The sequence below is a fragment of the Ornithodoros turicata genome, chromosome 1, assembly GCF_037126465.1.
Source record: "Ornithodoros turicata isolate Travis chromosome 1, ASM3712646v1, whole genome shotgun sequence".
Taxonomy (NCBI): domain Eukaryota; kingdom Metazoa; phylum Arthropoda; class Arachnida; order Ixodida; family Argasidae; genus Ornithodoros; species Ornithodoros turicata.
The window spans coordinates 38706581-38726513 of NC_088201.1; the positions used below are offsets into that span (position 1 = coordinate 38706581).

Consider the following 19933-nt stretch of genomic DNA (forward strand, 5'->3'; position numbering starts at 1 on the left):
CTGACGTGTCCGCTACGATTTAAGTTCATCTTCTTTCTGTTACCTTTTGTATCCCTTCGCTTTTTGAACTACTTGGTGCGTGCCCTGTTTTTCATTTTCGTCCTTATTTTCGCACCGTGTTTATGCATATACAACTGCGGTTATATAGTGAATAAAACCATTGAATGGTCCCTTTCAGCCGTGCCCTATTGTTCAAGATGGGAAAGGTAAACTCGCCGAACTGCCTCACGTGTGCCGAAGTGGAGAACACTGAACACATATTAATTAACTGCTCCAGATACAGTGTCCAACGTAATGACCTCAGAGTTGCCTTCGAAAGACTGGACCACCTTCAGTTGCACACGCCCGGACTAATCTCATCATGGAGCATCTTGTGGCATTGCCAGCTTATCATCCTGTAAATAAGGATTCACTTGTGCAGCCGTATTCATCGTGTTCAACAAAGAACGAAGCAATCTCCTGTTTCTTCTGAATTACAGCATCGCAATCCCCATAGTGGCAATTACTCGGTGTATCCAGTTCTTCCCTACAACTTTCCCTCGTATCGTAAATATTCTACTGCTGCTAACGACTTTTGACTCCACGACGTTTCTATTGCGGCATAAATAAGGGACGAATAAGCAAACATGCTGCAGCTCCCCTGTTCCTCGTGTTACATGATCCCCCGCTCGCCGACGAGACCGTGCGTTGAAAAATTGTGTCATGATTTTCACGAATGGCTGTCCTGCAGCACGATACTGTTTTACGAGACTAGACAAAAACACCACCACCACAAGACACAGACAATATTGTGCCCAGGACAGCATTATAAATGCCACCGTCCATTGTTTGCAGCGTCATCTCACCTGCCTGACATGAAGTGGGTGCTGTCAGGAATGGAAGGAGCTGAGGAAGGTGCTCCCCTCTCCGGCAGTGCTGTGAGCACCATGTCTACGTCTTTAAGCACAGCTGCTGGTGAAGGTGAAGCACCGCAGGTCCTGGTTCGCAGCCGTGTTCATTTGGGTCCCCTGACCCGATCTCACCTGGGCGCTATTCTCAGCTGCCGCGTGCACAACCACGTGTCCGCACCGGCACACACCTCCGTGGTCCTCGACTTAAACTGTAAGTGCATAATCAGCAATCACAATGCTATGCCAACAGTTTTTCCAGAAGTGTCTTGCAAATATGCCAAGCTTTCAAAGCTTCGACGATGGTGCCGTATTGTGTGTTATGTATGTGCTCCTTTCAATGCCGCAACTTCGGTTCACACACTTAAGGGTTCTGACACTCAGAGAGTATGCAGTGCGATACATTGACGCGGGCATCGTATAATCATCCAACCGATGCCGCGCAGTCTGTTGTGAGGCACAAACTGGTACCATAAAGTGGAACACGAGTGCATGCTGTATTGTTCAAGTAAAAATATTCTGACTCCCTAGTTATTGAAATGCACCAGAAAGGAGATAAATGCCTCAACTTGTTGCGATTCATCTGTCTCGTCCAAAAAACGTCTTCGACACGTAAGACTCAAAGCCCCTCCCCCCATAAGGGAGAACTTTTTGTTAGCACCCCGTGACGTCATCATTCATCATATAATTGGTGTTGTTTCTTATTTTGCGAATACGTGCTAGTTATATATTTCAGCACTTATGTTTGGAATATGCATTCTATTCGAATATGTGATAGTGGTACAAGATTTTTGTGCGGAACTGTAATTGAGGAAAGAATAAATAAAACACTGTAGATTCCATTTTCAATTTTATTATTGGTTATGCCGTACACAGTATACAGTGGGGGCCCTGTAGCATAGCTAGCGGTGGGGCCTCCCGGAAACAACCTGAATATCATACGTGGCGACAACATCAGAGAATGCACATTACATGGAAGGTCATAAACTCTCACAGTAAGGGAGAAAGCACAAGAGGGCAAAAGAAAGAAAAACAAAATAAATAAATAAAAGAAACAAAAACAACTGAGACTCGGCAAAACTGATAAGCGAAAAGCATAAGCAAAAAAGATAACCCCTGTAAAGCGTGCTCTACCGCAGTAAGAGTGTAACTGCGGAAAACCTAGCAGTAGCATCTGTGCCCCGACTGTTATGTCTATACAGTTCCATCTAATGTATGCATAGCGATATAACTTCCAAAATCATTTCTCGGCCGTTTTTCTATGCTGAAACCCAGACGTGAATTTATTCGAGGTTGGAAGGCGACTACACCAACGCGTGGTACGGCACCACGATATGTGAGATGCTCATTTTTATTGTTCATGGTGTTCGTAAATTCTCGTTCACCCTAAGCTGCGGAATGTAACACAAGCTTTCTTTTTCCTTTGGCAGTATCCCCACTAAGTGCACGCATCCTTCGCACTGCGGGAGGTTCGCTTACAGCTGGGCTGCCAGTGGAAATGGTGTGCGAGTCTTGGGGATCCCGACCTCCAGCCGCAATTGAGTGGTGGCTAGGTACATCTCGGCTGCCGCAGACGTTTGGACATGCCTCGGCCGATGGAAATGTTTCTACTTCCGTGGTCACCTTCACACCATCGCACCGAGACCACGGTGGGAGCCTTGGATGCATCGCACGAAACCCCGTTTTGCCGCAAGATTCGCCTGCTCCGGAAGACCGTTGGACTATGAACGTTTACTGTGAGTCTATGGCTTCTTACCTGACTAATTGAACATCTGCATGCAATAAGGGCGTGAGTCGAAAAATTCCAATCGACGAAAGTTCAAGTGAACATTTGGTAAGCTGATTGCAGCTGGTATTCCTCGAATAACGTCAATGAAGAATGTGTACCATACGTGTATGTATCTACTCTACATGCATGTCCTGCTCGCATCATTTTAGAATGTGCGGTTTAGTAGAAAAAGAACAAAATCCAGGATCGTGACTTCTCCCCTTTTCAATATAACACCGCAGGTACAGGGACTTCGCGAAGGAAAAAAAAAAAAAAATCACGAGTCGGACTTTGGTAGCTCAACACTGGTGACGTTGGGCACGACGAAGTCACCTGTGTGTAGTGGGGCTCCCGTAATCGGGTTTATTGTGCTGCTAAATAAGCACACTCTTAAAAATAATATCCTAGATGACTACCGTAATACCACATATCACCATGAATGCACACGTTTGCCCGATTACAAGGCCCAGCAAGCCTGATAACACGGCCGTGTTAGGTATAGGGCGTGTCTCTCCAGTGGAAGTCGTGGTTCACACCCGCACAGTAATAAGGTTTAAGGTACACGATTTGTATCCCTGTGTAGAAAAGGGGCACTGATATGACTATCCATCCCATTCACACACTTACCTTCATTTCCCTTTCTTAGATTCCTGTAGCAGGTCAATAAATTGCTATACTGTCCTAAATTTTTGGCATGTACATACTGATATATAGATATTTTTTAGCATCTAATATTGAAAGGGATGAGCCAAATATAAGGGGGGCGATAACCCCTTATTACATACAGAGGTTCCCCTTATATGGCATCCCTTCGAATTCATTTAAGTAACCGCCGAAATATTCTAGTCATGAAAAATGTCCGCCGAATGTAAGGTTATAGCGAAAACCTTATCACGAAAACCTATATAGAAGCAACCTTCGACTGTTAGTCAGACATTCCGCTCTCTCAATGCCTCCTCAACGAACAGCCCATGCAGCAAGAATTTGGTGATTACGAGCCAAACGACTTGACATTAGCGGATGTGAAACGCGCCATGTAACAGTATAAAAAGAGCTTGATAACAGTGCTTTTGATGGTGCACCGCACAGAGCGGGAGCCGAAATGCCCGACAAATTTCGGTAACGTTAACGCTTAATGTATGCATGGCAAAAGATTGATTCATTGCAATATCAGCCTAGTGCACCGTATTAGGGACTTTGCAGTAATATAGAATTGCAGTCATATAGTCATTTATACTGAGTCAGAATATAGTCATTTGCAGTAATATGCGATTACGCCAGCCATCGTCCAACAAGTAAAACACATCTCTACTTCTGGCATCGGCCGGCGGTTGCTTCGACTACAATGCACTGCGCTTGCCGTTCGAAGCCGCAAATGATCATCAGAGTCTGCACGAAACACGCTGAGTGAATGACAGAGATTTTAAAAACTGGAAGTAGTGCAGAAAAAATGCGAAATTGAAAGCTGTTGACCCTGTGATTCCGCCTTCAATTGCATTGTAAATACGGTCATTGTCGTTCGTCGCTGTTGAAGTAACGATGTGTCTCCTCATCAATCGACGGATGCAAGAAGTATTGGAAGGCTGTTCGGGACAGGTTTGTCAAAGATTTGAAGGCGAGGGACGCTTTGACAAATAAAGTGGTACGGATGGAAAAAAATATATCGTACCGCTCTATCTCGTCTAAGTGACGACGGCGAAGCGTGGCGAACTCTGGCGGGAGGCGTGGAACGCATCGGCGACTGACGAAACTTTGCGTCGGACTGTAAACCAGCCTTTAACGTGCACCAAAATCTCAACACGTAGTACACTGTATTTAATGTCCCTCGCAAAAAACGACGTGTCAGAATAACTTGTACCATGCCACCAAGTTGCTCGCGTCCTCGGCCGGGTTCGAACTTACATCCTTGGGATCAGTAGGCAAACACGCTACCAAATGAGGTACCAAATGAGACACCAAATGAGACGTTGGGTAGCTCCGTAGGAACCGCACACTCTTAATTAAAACATAACTTCACTACACAACTCGCGAAGGCCACCCATTGTACAAAATGATGCAGTTGTCTCACCTGATTCGTGGAAAACGCGTACGCACTTTTTTTTTGGCAATTAACTTAACGACATAAGTGTCCCAAAAAGGCGTGTTCCTCCCGTTTTCAACAAAGCATGGGAGAGATTGATGTCATTCGGGATGACGGTTTCCTAGGAGAGTGCTATAAGTCAAGTTCTGTTTTAAGAGTGCACTTTTTAGAATCTCTAACGGCTGTGACCTCAAACTATGATCTAGAAAAAAATTAAATGATCAACGTCGGCAGTGGAAGTGGAAGGTGTTTTCGCAGCCACGATTGGCGACATAGGGAAACTGAAAGGCTTTGCTGTCGTCAAATTTTTTTTAAAAAGCTTTAATATTATTACAATAATGTTTTGACGGTGTTCTTGGTTAAGTTTTGTTTCTTGGTACTTGCTCTTTTCTTTTGTAAACTTTTTGCAAATTCACCATTACCCAGTCTGGGTAAGGTTTCGCGTTACGAACGACGATAGAGGTGCTAGAACATCTGCATATAAGGCATGCTGTGCCACGCACTGAAGATGTCTGTTCTACTTTAATTTTGACGTAGAACTACATATTTCACCGCACTGTGCACGGGGGAGGTAACTGGGGTATTGACACCCACATAAAAAATGAAGCCCACTCTGGTCGCTACTACTCCCAAACGAAATGACACAGAAAGATGATGCATATACGTTTAGTTAGAGACACATTGCATCAAGGAGATATGGACGACCGCTGCGGGAGACTGAGCGAGCTGGCAACGTCGCGAAATTGTGCTAGGTAAAGCAAAATCAGAACGAAACGTCGATTGTGATTTGATGTGATAAAGAAAAAATGTGGATGGAAAAGGCGATTTCTTGTTGATCGTGCGTTTATTAAGCCTAGGTTCGGCTCTTTATCGAGTCACCGCGCGTTGTATTCGAGTTTACCGCGTTTGAACCACGTGTCATAGCGTTGACGTCGCACGTCATTTCGTAGCTAGAGGGGAGAGCTATCGGACTAGTGTTGTGCCTGCAGGAAAATCTAAATTTAGGCAGATATTGAGGGCACGCAGTTGGATCAGTGACTTCAAAATTTCAAAGATGCCCAAGAAACACGACGCAAAGTACTATAGCTGCCAACGAACTGTATTTAGGAAGCAAATTGACGCCTCTGGAATTGAAAAGAGAACAGCCAACACACTAGCGCAGCGAAAGAGTGAGCAGCGTGCCCGAGAGAAGTCAGCGCGGGAGGCAACAAAATCGACTCTGCAACTATCGACTTCTCGCGCACCTGAGATCACCGTGCAGCACGAGCACACGGCCGTGAATGCAGCATCGACCAACCACACATCTGGGCCGGGAAGGTAGGGGAAACAGGGCCGACGTCGAGGTCGAGCATATCAAGTGCGCCGTGTACGAGGCTTACTACAAGTTCGCTAGCGATACATTCCGCGCGCTGTTCGTCAACAACAGCGCGTCGCAATGTGTCGCGTCCTCATGAGCGCGTCGCACGTGCTCGGGAAAGAGTTCGCCAATGCTTCAATAGCTTGCGATCAACTGCTTGCGTTCAGGCTGTGCTCCACTTGCCGCCAGGCGGTCCACGCTCAGCGCTCGTACGGTGCCCTCTCTGAGACGAAGCAACGACTACATGTATCCTGAGCACGCGAAGAATCAGCCACCACTGCTTCCCATGATCGAGCGCTTGATCTCGCCGCGACTGCCGTTCATATTGATTCTTCGGTTGCGACAGAAGACCGGCATTTACAAGATCATTGGGCAGTAATCAACGTGCAAGTCGATGTCGAATACATGGTGAGGCAGCTGCCTCGCCAATCGGACGACGATTACGCCTTCAACATCAAGAAGCACTTGGTGCTCAAGTCGTCCTGTCTCAGCGGAAGAAGCGAGTGGTGAAGGATGGCTACGCTATAGGGTCACAAGCCGTTGTACAAACACTACAACATTACGTTTGACGAGCAGACGCTCGAGTAGTTGGGGCGCTCGCAGCTGGTCGCCTCCATCTCGACCGCTGCCGCCGCCGAGCTCGAGGCCATAGATGTGCACAACGACAAGGAACTAGTGCTCGGTGTGTAACATGCTGGTGACAAAGTCTACCGTGTATCTACAATGAATGATGCAAAAGACCAGAGACCAACTAAGCGCACAAAACCCAACGTTTATTCAGAGGTGTTACGCAGTGCTACATACCTAGCCCGATTGCGGATCAGTGGGGTCGGATTCACAAACGCGATCGTAAGTTACGCTAAGATGCGCTAATAAGACGTCGTTGCCTGCGACGCGCGTACGACGGCGAAGTAAGCGTGATTCACAAAGCTATCGTAGTGGAGAGGGTACCCCCTTTGACGAGGAAGAGGAAGTTGCTCGCTTCCTGTCACGTGCAGCTCGGACAGAAACAGCCAAAGGGTGCGAGACTATGTTTTCTCTATGGTAACGATGACGAAAATTTGTAATCGCACCAATAAGAGTCGTCCCGTTAGAAGAAGACGAAGTTGTCCCCAAATGTTTTGTTACTGCACGTGCTCTTGGTCTTTCGGTAGCCGTAATGAATGCCATGCAATCACAGGCGAAACGCGTTCGATGACACAGCAAATATATTCCCAGTATGTTCGTCTCGGGGAGGGGGTGGGTGAGGGTCTTTTGTAAGCGGTGTGTGGCACCCAGTTTTGCAACTTTTATGGCTTCTTGTGTGTAGGGGATGCTTGAAAAATCGCTGCGACCCGATGTTACGGAGCACAAAGTTGAAGCATTTGTTGAAGGTTACCAAGCAAAAAAGTGCCTCAATGTGACTTCAGAGATTGTCTCGAAGGTTCTGTGGCAAAGTGCAATGCGTTGGCGCGTATTACTGAGTCTTTGTTTATCTTCTCCAAATCCACCGCTGCCAAATAACGCCGCCATCTTTCTTCGTAAGACTCCTCGGGAGCTCTCGCAGGATTCCGCCGTAAGCTGCGAAGATTTTGCGACGCGCGCCCTTCGTGAATCTACACTTCGTCGTGAATCTAACTTTCCCGTACGACGGAGATACGACAGATTCCGTCGCACGAGCTCTTTGTGAATCCGACCCCTAAATTTTTATTAGAGAGTTTTAGCTGACCGGTGATCCGCTGAGCGTGAGCGGAGCAAGGATAAGAAAATTGGTTTTAGCAGGGCGATCATCCCGTTTTCCGTTTCGCACCGCTAACGGCGCTCTCCGTCTTTGTACACGTGAAGTCGTAGAACAAATGCAAGTGATTAGGTAAGCTTTTGTCCCGTGAAAGCAAGGCGATACTGTTTATTATTACAGTTTTCATTATATTTGAAAATAATTCCCTGACTGTTGCTTTCATAATCAACCTGAATATTAAAAAGGGCCGGTCGGCTTTCCAATAGCCAAGACAAGGGCTACTTTAGTGCAAGCTTCTTGTAAACAATAAATTTGCGCTCGAAGCTGTCTGTCCCGGGTTCACTTGTGAACTTTTGGAGTGTCCTACAGGATCCTCGTCGATCCGAAAACGCATCCGGAGCCGCTGCTGAGACGCATCGCCCTCATCAGCAGCAAAAGACGACGAGGGCAGCGGCAGGTGCTCACTACTGGCGGCAGCCATCTTGACACCCGGTGGTGCGGACCGTCTCGCATCTCGCTCCGCTCAGACAGCGGAGCGGAAGCCCCGCTCCGCTCACCCGCTAACGGCCAAATGTAGCACGAATGCGCAGTTGCGTGCTCGCTCGCTGGCTGAGCAAAGCGGGGAACTCGGTAACGGTCAGCTAAAACTCTCTATTACTGTCACTGTCGCTACCACTGTCACTGTCACCTGTCACTGTATTCTGTCACTGTCACCACTGTCGCTGTTCGATGCCGCGTTCCGTGTCCGGTGTCCGTGTTCAGCGGTGCACGGATCCACTAGTCACCTTGCTAATCTTCTCCCTGCCGTGGGCCAGGCTCCGTTTAGGATCGTTGTGGGCTTGAGTAGTTGGTCGGTCCACGTGTCTCCTCAAGATCAGAGGTGGGGAAAATTGCTTTTATTTCGTAATGCATTACCATTACTCATTACTTTTTTGTAGTTAGTAATACATTACTAGTGTCATTACTTTAATCAAGTAATGTCATTACTCTGGCATTACATTCTCCCAGAAGTCTCTAATAAAGCCCTGCATTGTAGATATCAGTCACCCGAATATTACCCAAATCAGTTCAAGTGAATTTGTGCACGATTTATTGCAGCGCAGACGTAGTTTGTGCTCAGAATAAGCCAAACGCAACCAATCACTTGTTATTTGTCACTTGCTAGAGGTGCAGAACTTTTCTTTTACTTTTTCTTCATCCATCCTTTTTAACCGAAAAGCGTTGGAGCAGAAAAATGGTATGACACCACCTGGACACGTGTTGGCCTACCCGATAATACCCCGCGCTTGGTTGAATAACCGGGGATTTGCCGTGCCTCGACACAGCACATTTTTTTAACTGTTCACTTTTGATCTCCATTGGCAGAACATTCAATCGTAACTTTGACCCGAAAAGAGACTGATCAGATTGTTTTAGCACAATGCCTGGAACCCATTTTGGTGTACCCCGGTACTTTCGTGCTCGGACACGATCTGTTTCATGGATTGTCCGCGGTGATGTATTCCGATAACAGCTTCATCTGAACTGATTCCAGCGCACTTTTTTGTTAACTTATTACTTTAGTAGATCCAGCCTTGTCCGTAATTGTCCTTCTTAGCTGGAGCTTCTGTCATAGTGGAATGCGGGCAGTTCCTGTACAACAACAGAAGCGATTTAACCGCTCTTGAAGAGAACCGATCAAATCAACCTCAACTTCTATAACTGAAGGAAACGTTCCGCGAGTCCGTTGGAAGAAGGGTGGTATATAGCGCATCCGATATGTCAGCGTTGTTTTTCATGGAAGTGCTGAATTTTTCTGATTGGCTACCGTTATGGTAAGCCTGTACTTCAGGTAATCCGATGCGACAGGAAACCTGACGTAGCCTCTCGATTGTATAGCGGCTAATGTCGTTTTAGACGTAGCGTAAGCTTCCGGCCACCTAGAGTGTGCATCAACAGTGACTAAAATGCTCGCACCTATGACTTGCATAGTCAACATGCACAGTCATAGTCAACATGCACAGTCATAGTCAACATTACGTAACAACATTCTTTGCCAGTGTTTAGTCGGCCGTACACACGGATGCAAACTGGGTCTAAGCATGTGTCGCTCCACTGATACTGGCACTGCGCGCAGGCGGTGACCATCTTCTCGATTTCTTCGTTTAGTGACGACCACCATATGTAACTCCTGGCCATTTGCTTCATTTTGACAACCCCACAACATACCCCACGTGGTGCAATTCTGTTGTAAGAACAGTTGGTGTCGGCGAACATAGTACGGCACCATGTCTGTGTCCTCGTTGTGATGAGGGCGCCATTTCGCAGCGTTTTCCCTGTCTTTCCACAAAATCGAATCTATGCGGGTTGCTCTTTGCTAGTCACAGGAACTGTGTCCATCCAAAAAAGCACGAAATGAGTCTTCTTTCCTTTCGTTGGCTTGTTCCTCGGGAAGTAGAAGTCTGGAAAGGCAGTCTGCCTCTACGTGTTCCTCTATTGGCCTGTCTCTGTTAACGCAGAACCCCACCACATAGCACGTTCCTAGCCAACAATCATTCCGAATGATTTCATATTCTGTCTCCTGATTTGTTGAAAACAGGAGGAGGCGTCTATTTTGGACATGCATGATGTTTCCAAGATAGGTGTCTCCTTCCAGTTTCAACAAATCAGGAGACAGAATGACATCATTCGGAATGGTGGTTTGCGGAATGGTGGTTTGGGCAGAAATTAAAAGTTGAATGAGAAACGGGGTCGTCTTCGGGGAAACTGTGGGGAAACGGGGAAACTGTCTTCGTCAGGACTTTTTTGTCCTGACGAAGACAGTGGCACTGTCGAAACGTCGACCCCGTTTCTCATTCAACTTTTAATTTCTGCCCATTAAATGAACTAGTGTTTCTAACTTCCCTAAAATATGTTGTCCGCGTCTTCATAAGTGTCACAAAAAAGGCGTCCGCCTCCCGTTTTAAACAAGTCAGGGCAGATAACGATATCATTCGAGATTATGGTTGGCTAGGAGCGTGCTATGCTGTGAAGTTCATTTTTAAGAGTGTAGGTAGTTGAGTCGCGTCTTCGTAAATTCGCACTTGTCTTTGCGTAAACGTACTCCTCGTCAGTGTTGTGCGTATCGCCGTTACCAGTAACGCCGTTACAGTAATCGATACTTTTTCGGTATCGGAGTGCGCATGCGATACTTTTTTAAATCGGTATCGGAAGAGTATTTCCGTTACAAATTTATGGTAGCGCGACCTCTGTATCATTACCGATACCGATACTTTTTAGTGCGCCACCCTTTCTTCACAGTCCATATTTCCCACTCTTATTCATTGTCAATGGTCCGCCTAGCCGTCGACAAGAAGCCTGTGGACAGGCCTACGTGCTCCGTAACCGGAATTATGGAATTATACCGAACACATATTCACTGTTTTTCTTTGAAACTAGAGGAAATAACCGCGCTGTGTTCAACAAACGCTTCGATCCTTATTGTGAAGGGGCTCAGTATTTCATTCCCCACATCACCACCAGCAATGGGGTAGAGTATCGCCTCCGGCCATGAAACTCCCCAGTCATCATCCCGTAATAAAGTTGTTTGTTTTTGTTCAACAAAAGAGTTGAGGTCAACGAACACAGGTCAAGTCTTCGACAGTGCGCTACATATTCCACTGCTAAGCTTCCGTGTCGCACTGAGTCACGCTCACATGTACTGTGGCATTGTCAACTTCGGATAAGATTCCTTGGTCATTGGACTCCACGGTATATGTGGGCCTGACACTAACGTAATTGTCATATCGACCTCTGTCAGCTGCCGGAGAGACCACGGCCTGCAAGGATGGCAGAGGACGACTTCGAGAACCAGCTATTGATAAAAGTCAAGCAAAGTGTCCGAACCACATAATAAATATGCTGTCCTTTTACTGCAAAACTGTTCACGTATGCGATATTTCTATGTTGCACCTCTTCGTATTTCAAACGAAAGTATCGCGCACAGTATCGCGTTACTTTTTTGTTTAGTAACGGTAGCGGTACTCCGTTACTTTAAAAAAGAAGTATCGATATCGGTATTTTGATACCTTTTACTCAAGCAACGAGTATCGGTATCGCGATACCATATTTCGGTAACGGGTACAACACTGCTCCTCGTGCACTCATCACCTGAAAAACGGCCTCCAAATCCTTGAAATGATCTTCTTCCGTGGTTTCGATGACCAGAATGTCATCGAGGTAACAGCGTGCCCCAGGGAGTGTCTTCACCATAATATCCATTATTTACGACTGCGCTGCTACGATTCCTTCGGGAAGCTGGACTCTTGGACACTCTGTGATACCTCCCTGATGACTTCCTGCACCGTGACCTATGAAGGTCTATATTTCTGTATAGTTTTCTGTGTCCCTGTTTTTTCTTCTTTTTCATTTTGGGAAGAGCAAGCCTCTAGTATGGCTAACCTTTCCCTTTTCTTTTTCAACCATTAAATATACCCCCCTTCCCGCAAATATTTTCAATTTTTCATGTTAGCCATTATCTTCTGGAATATGGCAGCTGCAGGGATGATTCCGTATGGTTGCCTGTTCACCCTACACTCTTAAACATGAACTTCACCGCATAGCACGCTCCTAGCCAACCATCATCTCGAATGACAACGTTCTCTCCCCTGATTTGTTGAAAACGGGAGGCGTACGCCAATTTTGTGACAATTATGAACTGCATAAGTGTCACAAAAAAGGCGTACGCCCCCCGTTTTCAGCAAATCAGGGGAAAGAACGATGTCATTCGAGATGATGGTTGGCTAGGAGCGTGCTATGCGGTGAAGTTCATTTTTAAGAGTGTATACAATTCCAAAGTACATGCTTAAAAATGAGGGGGGGGGGGGGGGTAATGGCAGGATCGGCTCGCCGTTGTTGGTCACACAGAACTTCACCGCATGGCACGCTACTATCCAACCATAATCCCGAATGACATGATCACGTAGCATGATTTGCTGAAAAAGGGAGGTGTACGCCTTTTTTTATGACACTTATGCACTGCATAATTGTCACAAAGCAACAACTTTAAAAAGGCGTACGCCTCCCGTTTTCAACAAATCAGGGGACAGAACGAGGTCATTGGGGATTTTGGTTGGCTAGGAGGGTGCTATGCGGTGAACTTCATTTCCATGCACCCTCTACGCATCTCCACCGTTCCTCCATCCGTTTATTTCTTTATTTTTTGCTATCGTCGTGACGATGCCCACTTCTGTGTGGCCAACAACGGGGAGCCGATTAAGACATTAATAATAGGGTAGTATTTATGTGTCTATGTGAGTGTTTATCAAGTCTTCGTCCATCTCCACCTGATCATCAGCGCGGCTCAAGTGTGTTCGTGAGAAGCTTGCTCCGCGGCCGAGATCTGGCTTCCGTTCATCTATTAGTCATAATTAGCATGCGCCTGTAGTGGCAGTCTCCCTGCTCCAAGACTGTTTTTTTTTTTTTCAGATAATACTTACTTACTTACTTACTTCATGTATTCGTGGCAGTGGGTACTATACCTTCGCAGGTGCCGGGTTAATGGTCACCTTGTAGTCGCCGCACGGCCTAATAAACCCGTCGCGCTTCACAGCAGGCACCACTGGCGTAGCAAAGTCTGAACCTGTAGTTCGAGTTTTTACTCCAAGGCTTTCCGTAGTTTGAAGTTCGGCTTCTGCCTTTGGCTTTAACGCACATGGAATAGGACTTGCTTTTAATACCTTCGGGGTAGTTTCCTCCACCAACTCGAACTTTGCATTCTCGTTGGTGACGCATCCTAACTGGCTTGAAAAAAGCTGTTTGCGCTTGTCAAGTACCTTCTAGAGTTCTTCGCTCTTGCCTGACATACCTTGTTTTCTGGGGTACACTAATGCGTTCTCCAGATGAAAAGAACATGACTTAACCATTCCCTGCCCATCAGTGGAAGTTCAGAATGTTGCAAAACATACAAAGGCAGCTCGTGTTCGGCACCGTCATTATGCTCAACAGCATCATTAATTGTGTCCAGTGACTTCACAACTTCTCCGGTGTACGTACACAAAACGATTTCTGCAGGCCACAGCCTAAGTAAGAACGTTCAGTGATGACAGACGCTGCTTCTCCGGTGTCCACCTCCATTCCTAGTGGATTTTCTTGCACGGTCATTGTAAACCGGATGGGAGATACCGAGCTTTTCTTTTTGAACAGCCCAAATGTTATCAGGTGAATATTTAGTTGCCATGTGCAAACTTCGGCAAGACTTTGGCGTTTGTCTTTCGTGAACAGAAATGTTTCTTGGTCTTTACTCTTATAAACTCTTTGTAAGTGTCCGTGTCACATTTGTAGCGATTAGCGTTCTTGGACGAACTTTTATTTGCGGCATGTTCGTCAAAACCACACCGATAACACGGTGATACTGTTGCGTTCGGAGTACTTGAGGCATTTTGTCGTGCAATGGCTTTTTGTGCTCTAAATTTTTGAAGGTCTGCCTTTTGTGGCGGCTTTTTGTGGCTGCCTGCAGCACTGTCGCGGCATTCTGTAGCGGCTTTAGTTGCCTGTCTCAGCGAAAGAGCTTTCACAACGCCTCGTTTAAACGAGAGCTTCTCGTCTTCAGAGAAAATACTTTTCTGAATATCTAAGCGGTATAATCCGCAAACGACGCTGTCGCGTAGGACTTCGTCCCACGTATCTCCAAACGGAATAAGTACTGGAGCAGCGTAGTTCTACAATGTATATTTGAAAACGACTTACAATTCGTCGTGTCGTATCAAGTGCCCGTTGTAGAACTACGCTGCGCTTCTCCTTTTCGTTTCGGCATCCCATCCTCGTCGCCAGTTTTGTTGTCGTGTATCTCCAATGATGCCGAAGACAAGAGACAGAATTAACACTCAAAACCCAACGTTTATTCGGAGCTATTACACATTGTTACCTGTCTAGTCCTACTGCAGAAAAGAACGGAAAGCGCGGGCTCACGTGCTGCGGCGCACGGACTGTCGCGTAAATACGTTCATACTGCTGGGGCGCGTTCCTCGCCGCTTCTTGAGCTCCGCAAGTTCGCGTTCGCTCCGCCTCGTCAACGCTATGCCGCAGGCTGTCCAATGGCCATGGTGCAAGTGAAAAAAATAATCATAAATGACCATTGCCTTGTAGCGGGTTAATCGCCGTCGTCAACCGTCGAGAGCGCGTGAAGAATAAAGCATTGTGTTCTACATTTATCGTCCATTGGCTGCTTGTGTTTTATTGACGATCCCTAATGCCTCACGAAAATATTGCATGGAAGACCTAATACAGGTTCAGGTTGATACGCATAAGTAGTGTCATTTGTCAGGATATGGCACGATACATGGGCGCTTACTTGTGTTGTGTACAAGTTTAGTGTTTTCACAAGGGTCACAGTATTAATTCGAAATACTTTTGTCACCATGCTCTTTTTTCGTTTGTTGGTGTGTCCCGTTTTGGGGGGGGGGGTCGTTTTTCTCTGTCGTTTCCCGTTTTTTTTTCCGTTTTCCTCTCTCTGTGGCAACTTGCTGTCCATCTCGGCAGGCAGATCGCCCTCTTCTTCTCGTTTTTTTTTCTTTCTTTCGATAAACGATACTCCCCCCCACACACACACACACACATGGTAGCGAAGGCATCCCTATGAGTGCGGTATTTGCGCCCTGGGTCGTCGTCAGCGATGCCTTCCTTATTTAACAGCACATACGCAAATATTTATTTCCAACGCGAACGTCGCACATCGAACATATTTTCGTCGTTTAATCTCCCCTCCCAAAGTGTTCCTGTTTCTTGTTCCTATCACGAGTGGGTGAACGTGGTTTATTCGCTGACTTTGGTATAGAAGACGAAGCGCGTGCAAGGCACGTCGTCTTTCTTGGATACATTTATAAACCCGCACTACATCTCCCTTTTCTCGGAATAAATGAAATACCAGCAAGAAAACACACGAAACACGTTTACACACGTAAAACAAAGACGCGTTACATGAGGTGTCCGTTAAACTCAGAGTTGCTCAAAACAATTACGCACTTCTTGGGTATTTGTGGACCATAACTGGACAGTAAGCCCAGCGAAGAAAAGAACTCTGCGTCGCTGAGGGCACCGAAATACAGGGTTCACCAAGATAAACTTCGGGGTTTATAACGAAGATAAAACAAATAGAAACAGTGTTGGGAAGCTAAAGTAGACGTTAGGGGACGTATTATGCCCCAAAATTGCATGCCGATACTGCCACTTGGTCCGTTTCTCTGGGGATAAATCGTGAATATTAAAAAAACGCCGCTCCCTAACATTTCCAATCGGCTATACCTGTGGCGTTGCAGACGACTTCGCACAGTAGACCTCTGCATTCAGTTCCACTTGTTCACTTCGTTTCGATATCGTCTGCAACGCCGCGTCGGACCGTTTCGCCATTTGGCAGTATCGACATAAAATTTTGGGGCATTATACGTCCTCTAACATCTACTTTAACTTCCCGACACTGTTTCTATTTGTTTTATCTCCGTTACAAATCCCGAAGTTTACCTTGGCGAACCCTGTACATTACAGGTCAGCACCGCGTCCAAACAGATGATGCCTGCACGTCGCCGGCTGCATCAACCCGGGCGCGTCCCTTCGCGATGTGTAGTGCTTTCTATCCTACTATCCATCCGTGTACAGCTACAGCATTGGCCAGATCAATCACTTTCTAACCGCAGAAGGTTGCCACGACATGCCCATCATGCTCCCGGCGATTTCAACCTGCACGAATCTAGAAGCGAGAACGCCGCCTTCGTTGACTTCATGCGCGACACGTTTGGTTTGAGGCTCACCTCGACAACGTCGCCCACGGGGGTTCCTCTATCGACATGCCCTTCGTAGTAATGTATGGCTCGCCGATGCAAGCTCCACATATCGTACTTCGCATATCATCGCCCTATATGCTAGCCGTGTGTGATTCCCCCCGCATCCGTAAAGCGCCTCGATTCGTCGTCCAATAAAGGATGATTGCATACACAGCCTTGTTTCATCTCTCGCATTACTGAGACGTAGTTCTACGTAAAAATATGCGGCATAGCTATGGCCTTATTATTTTTCTTTTTTCATATCGCGATGCTTATATAAATACGCTAAATATTATATATTTATTATGTGGGGGTACTATGCTCTATACTCCTTATTCTACGTATCGTACTATTCTTAATACACGTTGCGTCAGTAATTTACAGGGACGTAAGGGCAGCAGAAAACACGACGCGATGACTTCTTTTGGGATAGAGTATCTTCAGTGATGAAAAGAACAGGCGACCCAGCGCTGTCTCGTGATGTCCCGCAATTTATTTAGTATGTAATAGACATTGGTATAGGGTCTTCTCGGCATTGCTTATGCGCTATCACGCTCGCCTTTAGGAAACAAAGGAAAGATATCGGGCTTTATTGCGTGACCGGAATCAGATAAACGGCTTGCAAGCTTTATTTGGGCAATCAATTTGCTGCAGACGACTTTCCTGTTGGCCAGCGGTCACTCGGTGCTGCACTTGCAAACCTACTAAGGTCTCTGTTTTTTGCCGTTGTTGCTCGTTGTTCTTCCTTTACCTAGAAGGAAAAATAAGTGTGAAATTATGCGTGCCTGTAACGTAAAAGATTCAAGGCACCAAGTCAAATGTTGTATTTGGCGACTACTCTCCTTGTACGAGCGATATAAGAATATAAAGCTACGTTTTTAGATTAAATATTTCGTAATTTAATTAACTCATTGAATACTTTACGCGGTTGCAATTTGAATTGTAACACAATTGAAAGATCTTTCAAGAACTGTATTTCACCTTTCATGTCTCGCCGTAGGGAATGCAAAAATGATATTTCAAAAGTAGTCTCGTGCTCTGTGTAGAGTGACTACTGACAACGTTTCGAATAGCTTTTTTCAGCCCATTAAACGAGCTATTTGAATTTTTTCGATGTTTTCCTCATCCGTATGGTAATTGTGGAGGTTAGTGAAGTTATCAAATTATAGGTAGCGTACACAACATATACTTGTCACATGCAAGATAAGAAAGGGTTTTGAGATCGGTGCGTGTTATGGCACTTCAGCCGCTGGTTATACTGGAAACAAATACATTTTCAATACTTGTTCTGTTTGAGGAGCTTCAAATTTTCCCCTTCCTTTTCTGTATGTGCCGTCCGATTCATTTTGTATACGAGCATTATTTTCCACAATCACATGCCTTTCTTTAGGCAAGGTAATTACGTGCTGTGCGTTCACACCTTGATTTCCTCCTGTGTCTGCAGAATGTCGAACAAGGCTTGGCGATTTATGCTGTCGGGGCCGTCTTGACATGCCCCGATGAGATTGACCGAGCTTTGTTTTATTCATGACACGCGTATGTTGTTAATGGGGGTCGTAGGAACAATATATTATTCGCTCCTTCCACCAGAGCGCAGAGAATAGTTCCTCTGTCGACTTCACATTGATGCTAATAGCTCTATGTAGAAAGGTGAAAGGCCGCGCCTTTTCGCGAAGGAGTCACATTTACCAGCAGTTTGCTTTCCTCGGGAATATGTTGCCTCGTCCTCATAACAATGCAGACACACGAGTCACATAGCGGCCGAAAAATTGTGTTGAAGCAGACATGCGCATCGCAGGAATGCCCTAACCCTCCATCTTTTTTTTACCCCCCCCCCCCCCATCCAACCGGGCGCTTATGGCAAAGTCACCAACTTGTGGATGTCACTTTGTTTATATTGTGAAGAAGAGGATCTCCGAAAATTCCATCGCTCTGGCTTCGCACTGAGCAGACGTATCTCTCCCTCCCTTCTCTCTCCTGTAAATAGAGTTTTCGTAAATCGGAAGGTGTTCACGATAATGGTTCCGGAAATACGATAAGCCAATTCGCCTTATTCCTTTCATGTGGATGACATCCCGCTGCTGATCTTTGATTTCATGCCTTCCTTTATCGCATCGTTTTCGTGCTACCGATCTGCTATAACTCCCTAATAAAACCGCAACTTTATTCTGTTTTGGCGCTGGCCAATATTACGGCGCGTTCCCACTGCGGGGCGGGAACCCGGAACGGTGCCAGCAACGGCAGAAACGTCACTTGGAGGACACCGGGGACCCGTTCTCTGGCGCCTCCAAGCGGTGGTGGTGTGCATGGCGCTTGTGGAAGAGCTCGCCGTTGTCGGCCTCACAGAGGTGGGCAACGTCACGACTAGCGGTCTGGGGGGGGAATGCGCGTCCTGGACCGACTTCGAAGGGAACTGTGCCGACATATGTCTGACAGTGTCTGAAGAAAACACAGGAAAAAACCCAGACAGCACAGCCGGCACCGGGATTCGGATCCGGTTACCACCCAGTCTCGACGCGACATGGCCAGCACGCTAGCCACACAGCCACGCGAGGTGGCTGTGTGGCTAACCGGATAGCGACTGCTCCAAGCAGTCGCTCCTTGCACGACTGACGACGGCGGACGGCTGCGACCAACCAGTCAAAGCGAAAAACAAGACGAGGGTGCATGGAAACAAACGATTGCCTCGTAGTGCGCGTGCAAGCCTGGCTTCCCTCGCCCTCACCGGTTTATCTCGAGGATACGGCCCGGCGAACCTCGGTGTGGACATTCCCTCCGTGCGCTGTGCGTCGCTACCCGCTCCGAGAGCGCACGTCCGGCAGTGGAAACGTAGCTTTGGAGCTAGTAGACCGTTGTTAACGTCACCGTCAAGCTGTCGTACCAACCAGAACCAATGGCAGCATGTATGACTCAGAATCTGATCCTTTGATTCGGTGCGGTAGATACGGTACTTCGGAAACCACATTATCGACGGTCTACTAACGCTATTAGTGAGTGTTAGTAGACCGTCGATAACGTGGTGGTCGTGACGGAACTGCTTGCCGTATATAGGCGGCCGCGCTCAGATGGGCGACGTCACGACTATCGCAGGGGTGTCGCGCGTCCTGGGCGGACTTCACGCGCAACTGTGCCGACATTTATCTTAAAGCGTGTGGACCAGCAGCATGGCCGAGCGGGTTAAGGCGTCCCGCTCGTTTGGTGGTAGCCAAAGTCATGCTGAAGACTGAACACTGAGGTGGTGGGTTCAAATCCTACCACCGGCTGTGCTGTCTGAGGTTTTCTCTAGGTTTTCCCCCTGAAGTCGGCCCAGGACGCATACTAACGCCCCTGTCCCCCTCTCCTTCCTGCTG

General features: G+C 46.8%; 1 protein-coding gene across 1 annotated transcript in view; it reads left to right on the forward strand.

The window, feature by feature from the left end:
• Window positions 1-19933, forward strand: part of LOC135378033 (hemicentin-2-like) — a 470485-nt gene that overhangs the window by 223318 nt on the left and 227234 nt on the right. The window contains exons 5-6 of the mRNA XM_064610861.1: window positions 835-1101; window positions 2318-2623. Of these exons, the coding sequence (XP_064466931.1) occupies window positions 835-1101; window positions 2318-2623 (573 nt within the window). The remainder of the gene's footprint in view (window positions 1-834; window positions 1102-2317; window positions 2624-19933) is intronic.